This window comes from Propithecus coquereli, unplaced genomic scaffold (assembly GCF_000956105.1).
Source record: "Propithecus coquereli isolate 6110/MARCELLA unplaced genomic scaffold, Pcoq_1.0 Scaffold69, whole genome shotgun sequence".
NCBI lineage: Eukaryota > Metazoa > Chordata > Mammalia > Primates > Indriidae > Propithecus > Propithecus coquereli.
In genome coordinates, this window is record NW_012152951.1 from 2,197,306 (window position 1) to 2,213,711 (window position 16,406).

The window sequence follows — 16,406 nt, forward strand, 5'->3', positions numbered from 1 at the left end:
CCACATGATTAATCATCAGAGCAAGGCAAATTAAATATCACAATGAGGTATCACATCACACACACCAGAATGGCTAAAATTAAAGACTGACAGTATCAACTATTGCCAAACATGCAGAGCAGCTGGAAGTCTCATACATTGCAGGTGAGAGTGTGTACTGATAAAACCATTTTGAAAGAATTGATTAGCAGTTTCTTACAAAATTAGATACATACCTAATTTTTGAACCAGTAAATTCCACTCGTAGTTGAAAACATGTGCCCACACAAAGACTCGTACATGAATGTTCATAGCAGCATTATTGATAATAGCCAAAAGGTAGAAACAAACCAAACGTTCACCAACTAGCGAATAGATAAACAAATGTGGCATATCCAGAGCATGGAATGCTATTCAGCCATAAAGAGGAATGAAATACTGACACTTGCTACAATGTGGACAAACCACAAAAACGTTATGTTATGTAAAAGAAGCCAACAAAGGGTCACATACTGTATCATTCTACTTATATAAAATATCCAGAAGAGACAAATCTGTAGAGACAGAAAATAGATTAATGGTTTCCTGGGGCTGGGAGAGCCGTAAATGAGGAGGATGAGATAGAGAGTGATTTTCAATGGGTACAGAGTTTCTCTGTGGGGTGATGACAATTAGAATCGGGAAGAATGCCAAATACCTAAAATGCCGTGGGAGTATCCAAGGGGCCATTTGATAAACCTGAAAAAGAATCTTACCTTAGTGCCAGTAACTCAACTTGTAAAAACTTATTCTAATAATGAGAAGCTTCCCCAAATATGTATGCATAGGAATGTTTGTTTCAACAATATTTTTAGTCACAAAAATGTGGAGAAGATGGAATTATCAAGCAATAGGGGATTGATTGAACATAGGATGGCACATTTATATGTTGGCATTTGATATATGCATTAATATAACGTTTTAGAAGAATATTAAATCACGTAAAAATGCATTATGTGTGTTATTTTATATCAATAAAAATTAGGTTGCAAAAGATTGTGCTCAACATGATCCCAATTAATGTTGAACAGTTTATATTCACCTATAAAAATGACTGGATACTTTGTAGTAGTAAAAGTCTTTTTAGTTTCTTGTTTATTTTGTTTTATATTTTTCTTTGGGATTGGAGAGGCTGGAATATATATTTGTTTTATAATTAGAACATAATATAGTGATATGTCTTTTTACAAGCATTAAACTCTTAAGCTAATGTTGCTTGAGTGAACATTTAAAATGGTTGTTGAATAGACATTAAGGAATTTCTAATGATCTCTCCGTGGTAGGAGTCCCTTTTTCTTTTTTCTTTTCTTTTTTTATTTCAAAATATCAAACGGGTACAAATGTTTTTGTTACATGGGTAGCTTTCATAATGCTTTAGTCTGGGATATAAGTGTGCCCATCACCCAAATAGTGTTCCCTGTACCTATTAGGTAGGTTTGTACCCCTCCCCTCCTCACTCCTCCCCACTTCTTGATTTCCAATGATTTTTACTCCTTTCTGTGCCCATGTGTGCTCATGAATTAGTTCCAAATTATTAAAGCGTGCATGTGCTGTTTATTTTTCAATTCTTGAGAGACTTTACTTAGGATAATGGTCTCTAGTTCGATCCAAATTGTTGCAAAAGGAGTCCCTTATTTATACATAAGCTTGAAGCAAGTTTTCTCAATAGCAGCACTATTGGCATTTTGAGCCGGGTAGTATTTTGTGGTGGGAGGGCCGGGGTGTGGGGACTGTCCTGTGCATTGCAGCATAGTTAGAAACATCCCCGGTCTGCACCCCACTTCCCACTGTGACAGCAAAAAATGTCTTCAGATATTGCTGAATGTCCCCTGGGAAGCAAAATGGTCTCCCGTTTACAAACACTGAATTGAAGGAATCCTTTTACAAAGGAAGAAAACTGAATTGTTTCAAAGAGGAATGTACCTGTTTCAATGTTCTACCTGTTTTCTCATACTTGTCCTTGTTTTGTAATTAGGGTAAACATCTTTTCATCAGGAAACCAAGTTAAATATCTCTTGGTTCTCATTTTGATTTTCATATCAATGGCATGAATCGTCATAATGTTTTTGTTTTTATGTTTAAGCATTAATCGTCAGTGTTTGTTTCTGACCATAACGCTGGTGGTTCTATGCTTTGTACAGCTCGCTCAGCTGTGACAGGAGGCTGTGTCAATGACGGTGTGCACATCATCAGGGGTAGCAGCGTGGCGGCCACCCCTTTGGCCACCGTGTGTGGTGATGAGATGCTGGCTCCTGTCACCATGGCTGGCCCAGTGCTGCTTAACTTCTACTCTAACGCGCAGATCACAGACTTTGGATTCAAGTTTTCCTATATGATAAACTGTGAGTAGCCATAATGACGGGGTTTGGAATTTTCTTTTTTTCTTGAGTAATTTACATAAAGAGTTGTCATACATCACCAACTTGAAGATTCAGAGACTTTAAGGGAAAAAAATTGCCAATTAGGTACATGGTACAAAAATACTTGGACGTTTTTCCTTACAAAACAAACGGGACCTTTTTCATGAACTTTGGCTAGAACTGCTCTTTGAAAATCAAATGTAGAGTGGAGATTTATTTTGTAATTTAAATTAAAAATTAACATTCCTGCTATCTTTAGTTACTCATGCATTACATAAAGGTAACTTTTGGCCAGAATTATCCAGATTGCTGTTTTATTTTCCCAAGTCACTTTGCTAATACGAAAATTAATATTTTTATAAATTGAGAATAAACATAAGAGAATATCTTCATTATGTGATAGAAAAGGATTTTTTTAAAAAATGCAAAAAAGGAAAAGTCCTAAAGAAAAAGAAAAGATTGATATTTCAGCTGTGCTATGATTTATAACTTTTCTGTATCAAAGGCAAAGTGAAAAGACAAGCACAGATTGGACAAAGGCCTTTGTGGCTACTAAAAAAAATTGTAAGATCATATTTCCCTATCTTGAGTAGTCTTTTCCCCTGTGCGTTGTTAGTTTGCTGACACTATTTCTCCCATGGCATCCCAACTTCAGTCAAACAGGCAGACGTATCTTGTAAAATCTTTCTTGGTTTTGTTTTGTCTTTGTTTGACCAAACCTATTGCTAAAGGTGGAAAGTCAAATCGCTTCCCTTCCAATAAATTACTGTTCCCATCCACAGAGGAGACTAAAAATGTTAATTTACTTATGAAAAAGGCCTTCATAATTTGTTCACATCAGACGCTATCTGAATTCTAACTCCCACCATTTGTAGGATATGATTATGTATGACTTTATAGCTATGTTGGCACAAATAGGATAGAATTGAACAATTAATGTCTCCTCCTCCATTGTCTTGTTGATTAAAGAAAGGGATTGATTTTTTTTTTTTTATTCTTTTGGTACAACTGCTGCTCTGGAGAGTTAAACCCCTGCTTTATGTTCTTCTTCTCTTCAATCCCCCCCTTTCCTAAGACACAGTTTGCAAGATTCAGCATATCACCTGTGAGAGTCTCACTGAATGAGGGTTGTTGATACTGAGACTTCAAATTCTGACAGTGTACAAAGATGGAAGTTATTTAGGCCTTGGTGAAGTTGGAGACCACATAATTGTGTATAAAATGAAAGGGAGTAATTGCTACCCAGATGTGACATTTAATTCACTGCAGACATACCCAGGGGTCTAAGCCCATGAATACTTACAGACGTGCAGAGAAGAGTTTTTCCTGCAAAGCGGGCTCGGCTGAGACAAAAACGATAAATAAACGAATAAAGAACCTCACATGGCAGCCACAGTTTGCTTCTCCTTTCTGAGAGATGTAAAGTAGAACATGTCCATGGATAGTGCATAAACCATAGAAATACCATCAAAACATGCTAACCCCATTACGATTTTAGAATCATAAAATAAATAAATGTAGGCCTTTCTCACTGCAGTGGGGGTGATCGTTAGGTGGCCCAATCTGTTCCGCCTTATACGTAAGCCCAAGCAAAAATAATAATTTCACATTGTTTACGATGGGGCTTTATTATATTTTTATGGCTGTAGTTTTCTTGCCTAATGTGTATAACTCAGGGCCCTGGGCTGTTAACTGCTGGCGTCTGGGAGGGGAGTAGGCCGAGCCTCCCCACGCTTGCTCAGGAGCAGTGACACAGATTTGGGCAGGTGTCACCTACCAGTCTCACAACTGACTCCAAACCCATAGGACTGAAGAGCTGTGCATTTGAGCCCATAGACAGAACCAAACTGGAAAGTTCCAAGAACGATTTCCAGTACTTCACCTTGTGACATCCTGTCCCTGACAGAGGACACTTGAACCTGTGTTACTTCAGATTTCTAGATCACAGCCTTTCCCAGCACTGTGTGCTCAGAGTGGGCCTTGGGTTCTGGCTGCCTTTTCTGAACTTCCAGTTACTGCTGTCATCTCGCTCTCATCTGTCAGGTAACCAGAGGAAAGGGACGAAGACACCCCGACCTACGGAATGTTCTCTCTCGTCATTGTCACTCTGGCCATTGCTTTGACTCAGATCTATTCCTTTCCAGAATGCGCTTAAAACATTCTTCCCTGTTCGAACTCCCTGGCTGTCTCTTGTTATCTCTCCCAGTGAAAAAATCAGAATTATTTGTAAACGCAGTGAAGGAAGGTTTAAGTTACTTTAAGAAAAATAATTATTATCTCTCTTAGGGGAAAAACGTTCAATAGCATAGAATATCTCACAATCAGTTTTCCATGCTGTGAATGATAATTGCTCTCCGTGTATCCCCTTGTCTTCTGTTGCAGCCTGTGGTGGTGTGTTCAATTTCTCCCAAGCAATCCTCAAAAGTCCCGCCTATTCCTCTGCAGACTACCCCAACGACATGCACTGTTTGTACACCATCATCGTCAGTGACAACAGAGTGATTCAGCTCAAGTACGTGACAATCTGCTTTCTTAAGAAAACTCTTTTATTTACAGAAAAGATAATCCTTTATGGACAGAGAGCACCAGCTGTCATCAGCAGTTGGTCTATAAGGAAATCTAGAGGAAGGAGGAGTGAGGTTCCTATACGATAGTTTAACCTGGGAAATGGGCCACCTGCCCTCCACACAAGCCAATAATGACTAAGGGGGAGAAACAGGCACTCCACCAGCTAAAACAGTCATTGTCATTTTCCAACAATTGAAAAAAAGTTTACGTAATGGCTTGTCAAGTGATAAACCCACGTTGAAATCAAAGGGGGCAGGAGGGGCAAGAGAAAGTAGTTAGCATGTGTTGGGCATTTATTAAACACAAGGAAATTTGATTAATATTTTCCATAATTGTCTTATTTTATTCTTAAAACAGTCATGTGAGTCATATTATTCTCCTTTCACTGGTGAGAAAACCGAGGCTCTGAACGGTCCAGTAGCTTTCCTTGCCAAAGTAACCCACATTTCAGCGAAGAGTCAAAATTTGAATCCATGTCAGGTTTCCCCCAAAGACCATGTCCCTAGTAGTTCTCTATGCTGTCTCTCAAAGAATAAATTTTTTAACTACTTAAATTTATTTTTATTCGTGTATCATAACATCTCTAACCTGTTGCTATAAGTGATATCTTACATCGTTAGTAAATTCTCGCCTTGATCCTACTTATTTCCAAGGCTGATGAAGGGAGTGTAGCCTCCCCTGCTCCAGAATGGTGAGGTTCAAGACCACTTTCACCCGAGATCAGATGTTTCCATGACACGCAGCAGGTGGTGCAAAACTCAGCCAGATGGTGTAGTTCATAGCATTATAGGATTCTCCACATGGAAGCCTGCGGGTGAGGACCATGCATACCTACCGCCCCCCTACTTGTCTGCAATCAATTTCTGCCCTAAAGGTAATGAACTCCCTGCAGTTTAACTCCAGGGGCCTTGGACTACAAGGTCCCATCGAGCTCGATTTGGTTCCTGTATCACACAGTGGTCTATAAGTGGTCTGTACACTAGACCTTGAAGAAAAGAGCAGATCCCACCTGGACTATTTGAAAGGAAACTGTGCTCCCAGGCCAAGGTGTCCTTTAAGTCCTAGGGACAAAAGAAGAACAAAACTGCCAGATGGCCCGGAGCAGGAGGCCTGTGAAGGATGTCCAGGCTTGGAAGCATAGGGGTAACTATTGTCATTTGCTGCCGCGGCACAGTATTTGTTTCTTACATGTGTAGGAGTTTTGCCTTAGTCCATTTAGGCTGCTGAGAAAAAATATCATAAATTGGGTAGCACAGCAAAAATTCTCATAGTTCTGGAGGCTGGGAAGTCTAAGATCAAGGCAGATTCGGAGTGTGCTGAGGGTCTGCTTTCTGGCTCACAGAAGGCACCTTCCTGCTGTGTCTTCACGCGGTGGACAGGTAATGGGTCTCTCTGGGGCTTCTTTCTTAAGGGCACTAATCCCACTCATGATGAGGGCTCCTCCCCTGTAGCCTAATCACCTCCCAAAGGCCCCAATCCCTAATACCACCCCCTTGGAGGTTAGGGTTTCAACGTACGAATTTAGGAGAGCACAGGCATTCAGACCATGGTTGATGTACCTATCAACTAATATAGATATGATACTTTATCTATATAAAATACAAAATATACATAGATATATATTTTTTTCAGTTTTCAGCCTGGATCCTGGAACTTACCATAGTCAAAGTTTATATCACATGTTTGGAAAATTATTTATTGTGTACTTTCTAGGAGTCTACATTCTATAAAACAGATACTCTTCTAGGTGCTAAAGATGATACAGACATTAGTAAAACATGAATCCTCCTACTAAGGCTCTCAAAATATGTTGGCCACATAAGGTTTTCTGTCAATGGGCTTTTTTCCAGATATCTTCTGTGCTCTCCTGAGAAAGAGATACAAAATAAAAAGCCAAAACAGGTTTGAGTCCTCTTGGAAATTCAGATGTTCTCTTTCTCTGTGGATTCTTATTGTGGAAAAGAAATATTTTGTCTATACAGAATAAAAGCAAATGTAGTGCTGTTGGATATTACCTAGCTGTTGTTCCGCCCTGATTTTCTTTCATAAGAACATTAAATGTTACATGTGATAAAAGAAACTTAAGAATTTTTTCATCATATTCTTCATCATCAGCTTGAAAATAATCAACCAACTAAAACTGTTTAGAAAAAGAAATTAACAGATTTGTTTTTCTTAAGGCTGTTACAAGGAAGTATTTAATTATTAGATATTTTCAAAATTATTCCATATTATGTGTCATTTATTAAAACTGCTGGCAAAAAAAATATTGAGAAAGCAGAAGGTCCTACAAAAATGAGGACATGATAGCAAATAATTTAAACAAGCTTAAAAACAATCTGTAATAAACCCACTATAAAATTCTAAAGTAACACCACGTGGGAAACCTTGCTTGTTTAGGAACTCGGGGAATAGTTACTTAAAATGACAAAGCATAGGCTTAGATTAAAGCACGAAATAAAGCCATCAAAGAAAAGTTAGGGATGTATCTGTCAGGATAGGTTATAAGTGGAACAAACAACCCTAACGCACAGCAGCTTAACTCAGCAAGTTTATTTGTCATTTGTGTGAGTATGTTCCACACGGCCTGGCAAGGAAGCTCTGCTCATCATTTCACCCACCAGCCCTGGCTGACGGAAGCTTCATTTCTATATTTGCTTCCATGATCACTGCTGCAGTGGGAAGGCAATGGGGCAAAGAGAGCTGTAGTTTGTAAAACTTCTTCCGTAATGTAATATATGATACTTTATCATATGATATGGCCATGTAAATTTCTGTGGCCAAAGCAAGTCCCGTGCTAGATGTCACAGTGGTCCAAGCTAGAGTGCCGTGGCCTCAGCCTAGCTCACAGCAACCTCAAACTCGTGGGCTCAAGCGATCCTCCTGCCTCAGCCTCCCAAGTAGCTGGGACTACAGGTGCTTGCCAACACACCCGGCTAATTTTTTTCAATTTTTAGTAGAGACAGCGTCTCACTCTTGCTCAGGCTGGTCTAGAACTCCTGCCTTCAACTGGATTACAGGCGTGAGCCACCGCACCCAGCCGCATAAGGATCTTAAATGTGAATTTGTTAGAGCAATCAAGTGAGGCTCAACAGAATTTTGTTCATTCTTTTCTACCATTGGTTTTATATTTTTATATCTTTTTATGGAGATACAATTTATTTCATATTCTTGAGTTTCAAAGTCATCGTCATCATCATAACGTCATTTTTGGAGCATCTGTTATATGCCAGGTACCATAGTTTGGTTTTCACGTATTGCTCTCTTAACCTTACTATTAACTCCACTTTAAAAGAGAGAAACAAGAGACGGTGAGAACGAGAATGGTGCTGTGATTCTAAGGCCAGTATTTCTTCTCTCTCACATTAGCATGCTTCCCACAGCAAAGAACAGGACAGTAGTACCACTTCATCTCATAAAAGAACAAGGGAAGAATAAATACCATATTTTTAATGAGACTAAAAAACTAAAGATTTACTTATTAAAGGAATAATATTAGTTCAACTAGTCAAAATTTGATTTCAAATGGACTTTAATATGTTCCCTCTCTAGGGGGAAAATGTTATATTTTGGATTAGAGGACCTGTAAGGTATCTAAATGGACATATCTAGTGGGAACCTGAAGCTTGAAGTGTAGGACTGTATCTTACTCATCCTTACATCCCCGGCTGCTATCACAGTTTTTGACATATTGTAGTTACTCAAAAAATTTTAGCTAAACTTTTGAACTGATTAGCAAAGTATTGTCTTATTTCTAACATTTCCTATCAAGTGAAGGTTGGATTCTCTGCCGTTAGTTTTTGCCTTGTCTTTTTTTTTTTTTTTTAAACAATGGACATCCAAATGGAGAACATTGGTATTAACAAGGTATATTTCACAGGTTCAATGATTTTGATGTGGTTCCCTCCACCTCCTGCTCCCAGGACTACTTGGCAATTTATGATGGTTCCAACACCAGTGATCCCCTTCTTGGCAAATTCTGTGGTTCCAAGCAGCCGCCAAATATTAAGAGCAGCAATAATACTATGCTCCTGGTGTTCAAGACAGATTCATTCCAAACAGCAAGAGGCTGGAAGCTATCTTTCCGGCAGACATTGGGTAAGAATTTTGGACACAGAAATCTATTTTTCATGACTGTTACCTTTTTGCTTTATTTAAGTTTTTCCTACCTGACTATAGTTGCTTTTCATTTAAGCTTACAGGAATATGTCACATAAAGTCTTGGTTTTAAAAATTATGTATGACATATATTGATTTTTCTGAAAATTTGTTCAACAAGTGTACCTCCCTAGCATACAAAGGCAAAGTCTGACTATATAACCACCCTCAAATGAGGCCTGAGCCTCATTTTATCACCTGCGGAAAGGGTCAAAATTGACACTAAAGGCAGTCAAGGGTCAGCTCAAGAAAGAAGCTCCATTGCTTATGCTAACCCAAATAAAGATGCCCCTAAGGTCACAAATGAGTGCTACCCGTCTAGACAATCAACTGAAACTGTGGACCTCCATGTTGCAACCAAATATTCAAACGCTTTCCAACAAAACATGGACACAACAAAGTCATTAACAAAGTCGGTTAACTTTAAAATTAACAAATAGTTTTCATTTTTTGAAATTATTAAGTACATAGTAGTTAGATTTTTATAGAATAATGTACATTTTTAAGTATATCTAATTGAAGTTTCTTGAATGCAGCCTTATTTGATTACAGCTAAATTAATGCAGCCCTCCAACAGGAAAAGCTTCCCCACTCTTGGTCTAAGACAATTAATATTTGACCCTGGAAAGTAGTTTGATTCTTCCATTTGAATATGGATGTAATTAATGTTCTAAAAACTAATAGCTCTCCAAACAAATACAATACTCTGTGAAGACTCAGAAAGACCTGGACAGTTTTCTACAATAATAACCATGACATTTTAAAGTTGTTTTTTGTCTTATCCCATAGTGTGGATAACCTTCATTTCTCTGATACAAAACAGAGCTTACCTGAAACTTCTTTCCATTTGACATGCGATTTTTTTTCATGCATTTCTTGAGGGAAGCGATTAGATATTTGTGTTTTGAAGGCTTTCCAATAACCTGAAAAACTCATGACAAATTGTATCCAAAAATCCCTTTGCCACCTACCCTACGTAGCTGTCTCAACAATAACTTGAAAGCAAGTCTCACAGGCAGACGGAGAGTGTTACCTTAACAGAATTGTGTAAGTGAAATTGCATGCGAAAGACAGAGGGCCATTTTAAAAGAAAAAATAAGTTTCCTTTGGAGATTATTTTGCACAGAAGAATGTATATATTCTTGCCTTTAACACAGACTTTAGACCAAATGGCATATGTTGGCATTTGCTCGGCTACCTGCTTTCAAGTTGTTTTTCTTTTTCCTAATATATCCTCACAGGATCATTGACATAGTTGTCTTGAAACTCTCCTTCTTGTCGTCATCCATATGAAACTTCCCAAGTTAGCCAGGGTTCCCTGGCCTCATTAACTTAGTGTATTTTTCTGAGCTACAAAGAAGACATTTTTAGACTTACTGTGATTTTACAGAAGGAAAAATCTTACACTGTCAGGGCTATTGTTCACGCTTGAGTCACCGAACAGTCACAGTAACTTACTGTCTTCCTCTGGCCACATGCGAGAAAAGGTTTAAGTGGAGAACGCAGAAATGGAATTTCATTGCTTGCCAGCACTGCGCTACCGCTGTATTTCATGAGGATGACTTTTACCTCCTTTTCATCTGTATAAATGCCATTGGCCCCTTGGGAATACTTAGAAGTCATTTTAACTACACTGTGGTGGTGATTTTTAAGTGAAAACCTCAGTATTATAATTTTGTATTGTGATGGTATTGTAAAACTTTCAAGACCACATCTGTAAGTTTACTGATCATTCTGCATAACTTTTAAATTTTGTTTGTTTTTTGTTGTATGTAATGAGGAGAAGAGGAGGGACTGGTAGGAGCAGCTTTGATTGTGGGGTTTATAGAATCTTTTCATTGTAGATCTGGATAAAAACACTAGACTCGGCTAATAGGGTACAGCTTTCGCCTACATCTCATCCATTTAAAACCACCCTGCCTTTCCTCTAAAGAGAGGGAAAGCCTTTCATATCCAAATCTATCAGTTCATCTTGGAAAACAGTATCTTCTCTAAGTAAATAATTAATGTGAAAAGGAGACCATTTTAGTCTATGACATCTCTGTTTAGATCTTAAACGCTAAGTAGAGTTTTGCAAATTTGCTGTTTAGATTATACACTTGACAATACTTTATGTACATCTGCTTTAATTTTTTAGAAGTCAGTAAAGAGCCTGGCTTCCATAATTATGTGATTATTAGGTTAATTTCTCTTTGTGCATTTGTTAATATTTGTATTGCTAATGAGTCAGAGCAAATTTGAGGAAAATATCCCCTGGTTGCTAATTACTAAATATGTAGTGAAATCAGGTCCCCTTTTTTCATGGAACTTTTATTGTTAGAGGCCCATGTGCATAGAACATAAGGTAGGGAAAAAGCAAATTTGGCAAGCAATATTCAGAAGCCGATATCTAATGAATGTAAATGTATCTGCCTGTTTTCCCCATGCACTCCAACACTATGTAAATAATTGATCCCGAATGGCTGACAACCAGCAAAATGATCATACCAGGCTTCAGGCATTTGTGAAACTTTAAAATTATCTGCACATCTGAGCATTTTTCTGGACCAAGTACATAGCTTCTATTAGCTTGTCAATGACTTCTGTGCTCCCCTACAGTTTACAAAGCCATTGCTTCTGTGGATTTGGCTAAAGTGTGCATGCTCTGTACAACAGAACTTGGCCCAACTAGGTGTCAGGTTGGTAGGCATTTAAATCAGTGAGTTTCCAAGGAGAGAGTAACGAGTGCCCCCCAACACACACACACACACACAGGACAGCACGTCACAGGAGGACAAGGCTGTGTCCCTGAGAAACACGGCAGTATCAGGCTCAAGCGACAGCAGTAGTTGGAAACACAACTCAAAGTCCCCAGCCCTCAGTTGCCCACAGCACACATGCTGAGGATGAGGCCTCTATCTGTCTTCCTCGACCTGGGTTTCTGCCATGCGGAGCATGAGTCCGGTGGCATTAAGGTCAGACTCAGAGACCTTTGCTATGATACACAGGCAAAAATACCAAAGCACATGTCTAGCAAGGAAAGAAGGAATGACGGTCCAACAAAGCTAGAAATATGGCCAGATGAGGAGAGCTGTAGACCAGGAAGGAGGTGGCCACAATCCAGTTGATTCATTATGTCATTACCTGGTGCTATGGCTTTAGAAAATTTCTATAACATTTCTGAACTCAATTTTTGCCCCCCAGAAGAGATCAATTTGAAATATTGTCACTATCTATGTCTTAAGAATGTGTTGGGGATGAAGGAGATAATTCCTGTAAAGCATCTTAGCTGTCAAAGAGGAAGACTCTGTATTAGAAAGTCATATTGAAGTCCTAAATTTCTAGAAGGCTCCAAGACCCTCCCCACTCTATTTCCAAGGTAGAGGGTGGCTGAGGGGATAGGCAGAGACCATCATTCTCAACAGGATCACTTCATGCTACAATGATTTCTTGTTGTTTCTTACCTACTTTGCACTGACATCTAACCATCAAATTCTAAATTACATTTTCTAACCTAAATCTGAAATCAAAGCTAAATTCTAATTAAATCCTTAGGCCTTACAGAGACCTAGCATGTAATTTTTAGTCCGTCAATATTGGCTGTATGAATGAATTAGAGAATAAATGGATAAATTATACCTACTTCAAAGTTACATTTTGAGATATAACATGTGCCACATATTATACATTAGATTATATCTAGAGTCACTTCAGTCTCCAAATTCAATCATGGTTCACCTAGTTAAGCTCTTACACAGAGAAGTAAATTGGATCACTTTTATCCTCAGGGAATTATTAGTAGAAAGACAGGATCAGGCTCAGTATTTGAGACATGTGTGTTTGGTCTATGGATTTTTACCTGTCACCTTAACATCTGGAAAATGTCTCTCAAACACAACAAAGGAAGACAGTTGGGAATGGCAGGAGGAAGTTGAGGGAGATGAAAAAGCTTTCATTTGTGAGAGAGCATAAGAAAAGAAGGAAAGGAAAACAATGAGAGGAAACAACAAATGAAGAAAAATCTAACAGCATGTCAAATTAGACTTCACCTTCTAGTTGGTTTTAAGTTTCACAATTTTGGTATTAAGTTTAAACTTTGAGAGACATTCTGAAATTCCGTAGGTAAATAATAAAAGAATAAACTTTAAAACATTCAGTGACATTAAAAATAGATGCGTATGGTGTCTCTAGATGCCTCTTAGCAGCCAATATAACCTGCCAACCCACATTACTGTTAAAAATACAAATGTAATAAGGTAGTTGAATTACAACTTGAATAATTTGATAAATCACTACTCAAATAACTCTCAGTTTAGCAATAATGGGGTTATTACTCGAAAGCAAGCGAGGAATGTTATTCATCTGGTTTCTTAATGTCATTTGCTCCCTCTGATGAAGTCTGAGAATGAGATGAGCTGAAACGTAAACCCATTTAAAGAAAACGTGACTAAGACCATTTCCGCCCTTTTTAAGCCATGAAACTTTTACTGGTGATTAGACTTCCCTTGGGGGATGATGCCAAAGACAAGGTTATCTGCGGGTTATTCTTTGTGGGTTTTATTGAAAAAGGTTTTTTGCTGAGCTGAGAATGTGGGAACGGGATAAAGAAACCAACAAATGCTTAGTTCACCAAAACCTTACAAAAGCAAGTAGACTGGAGTTAAATTCCAAATCATCAAAAAGAAAAGAAAGGTTTTTAACACCCATAGTCCAATATCAGAGTTTGTGCTCCCCACCCCCAGATGACCAGATTACTGCCCTGGTCTGGAAAGGCAGGGATGTCCTTGGGAAAAATAAAACCAGACGGTATTGTGGAGACCAAACTAAGTGATAAAATCGAGTTAATGGTAAATTATAAGATAATATTTTGAAAAGCATTCAAGTGAACAAGGCCTAGGAAGCAATTATTCTGCATAACCTAAGCCACAAAATGCAAACCAGTGCTGTGTCTGATAACTGGATCGTCTGGGTTACATTGTTTGTCACCGTAGATTCCCTGTAATAATCATCATCCTTGGTTTTGATGTAGTGTTTCCAGCAACATAAAAGCAAAATATATCCAGTCAGCAATAAACATTTAAACACATTCTTTGGTTATAAATGAATTGTTCAGAAATGAAACAGTATTAGGGCCACGGGACTGTGTTCTCTCTCTGTTCTAACGTATGAAAAGTCTGTTAACTTCGTGTGGTAGCTTTACCTCCTGCTCACTCGCAGCTGAAGACTTGTCACAAAATCCCAGGGCATGATGAAAACGACTGCTGCACCTAAGTCACTACTCTGCCAGACGTAGCACGAGCTGCTTGACGTAGATTACTTCATCTAATGCTGACAACTCCTCCATGAGAAGGAGCTATCCCAGTTTACAAGGGAGGGAAGAAGAATTTAAGAGATTAAGTAATTTGTTTCCGGTCAAAGGGTTTGTAGGAGGTAAAACCAAAGTTTAAACTAGGTTTGACTGTCTCCCAAACTCATGATTTTCCTAATCAGCCTACATGGCCTCTGTGGCAATTGGTAAAAATGTCCAGGGATGAAGAGAGAGCCGGGGTTGAGTTTTCTGAAAGGCAAGTGGTAACTTTTCTTACGGGTGGGACTGGAGCGACCTCTCCCCACTTGCCTCTTTCTCATAGCAGCGTGCCAATTTGTACCCAGTCCCAAATATATTAATACTATTGCCATATAAACATTGCACACAACTCTAGCAGTCACTGTGTTTCTTCCCTTTCATTAGGAAAGGAAAATATTTTTAATAACCTATACTGTTTATTAATACTATAATATAGTATCGTATTTATATGTTACATTTATGATAGAAATATTATATAATCTTCAAATATAGTTACATAAATCTATCATGTTTTATAATATATATTTATAACTTATTTATTAGAAATTTATATGAATAATAAATAGCAAAAACTTATATTATAAATATAATTATATTTATAAATAATATGATTTATATAATATATTATAAACATATATTTATAAATAGCATAAATACATATTAATATGTAATGTGTATGTACATATATATTAATATATATGAAGTGAAAGCCCATTATCTTTCTGGTGTTGTTGACAGACGAATGTCACATCTGTCTTGTTGACTGTGTGTGGCATAATGAATGGTGAAGAATCTGCACAGTTCTGGAGAGTTTAACTGCACTGGAATGAAAGGATAATAAATCTTTATACTAATATAACAAAAAATCATTATTCTTAAATTATAGTCTCCAACTTCATAAAATTCCTAACAGGATTCTAACAAAATGGAGGGATTTGGACATTTATTTTTTTAATGCAATCTGATTGATATGCTTATCATACAGTTCAGCTTATACATTGGGGAACTAAGTCACAAAGAAATTAAGTGACTTGTCAAGGTCACTTAGCAAGTCTTCAGCAGGAGTATGACAGTAATCCCTGTCTCCATTAAATAATACTGCCACCAGAGTAATAGAAGTTGAAATATCAATGGAACAATGCACAAACTAATATATCAACAATAAAACAATTCCATTTCCTTGTTTGAATAATTATTTTAAAACTATCAGATACTTGGTCTGATTTTATAAATTCCACATCTTTTATATTGCAACCTATTTTAGGATTACTAAATAGCCCATTACTATTAATATTGCTCTCTCTAAAATGAACATTTTCAAATTTTTTGGTAACTTTTGGTTTTACAATCATCAGTGTTGAGTAAGGTCATATTTCTTTTAAATAGTGTTTCTGCACATTAATGTATCCTGAATTTTATAAATCAGTGAATTTGCTCTTCCTGCAGAAATCTAATACTCAGGGATTAAATTTTCATAAGTAACAGACTTTGAATCATTTATTGTTGCAAATTTATAGCTAAAGAAGCATTTCCTATGAAAAAGGACCCCTTAGAAAGTGTTCTAAATCTTTTGGAGAAATTTTTATTGTTCTGCCATTTCTTTACAGTGAAATATGTCATGAAAGTCAACTAAATTAACTCTGGAAATAGGTTATTACATAGGACCAAAAAGTCATTTTGTTAAAAAAATACATATATACACACACACACATACATATTATACGTATACATGCGCAGATATATAATATGTGTTTATAATATAGCAACAACTCTATAAATCAGCTCAATAAATACATTTAATAACAAGAATTCCCCTTGTAAACTCAGACTAAAAAGCAAGGATCCATCTAATAAGAACTATTTATATTTTCTACTCATTTCTTCATTGTTTGTTCAACAATATTCACCAGCTATTTACTATGCAAGCAGTGAGCTTTTCTTTGAGGATACAAAGGTGAATCCCTATCCTTGATAAG

General features: G+C 37.4%; 1 protein-coding gene across 1 annotated transcript in view; it reads left to right on the forward strand.

Moving 5' to 3' along the window:
* Positions 1-16,406, forward strand: part of CUBN (cubilin (intrinsic factor-cobalamin receptor)) — a 259,342-nt gene that overhangs the window by 216,149 nt on the left and 26,787 nt on the right. Inside the window, exons 56-58 of the mRNA XM_012660902.1 lie at positions 2,160-2,360; positions 4,761-4,890; positions 8,827-9,044. Of these exons, the coding sequence (XP_012516356.1) occupies positions 2,160-2,360; positions 4,761-4,890; positions 8,827-9,044 (549 nt within the window). The remainder of the gene's footprint in view (positions 1-2,159; positions 2,361-4,760; positions 4,891-8,826; positions 9,045-16,406) is intronic.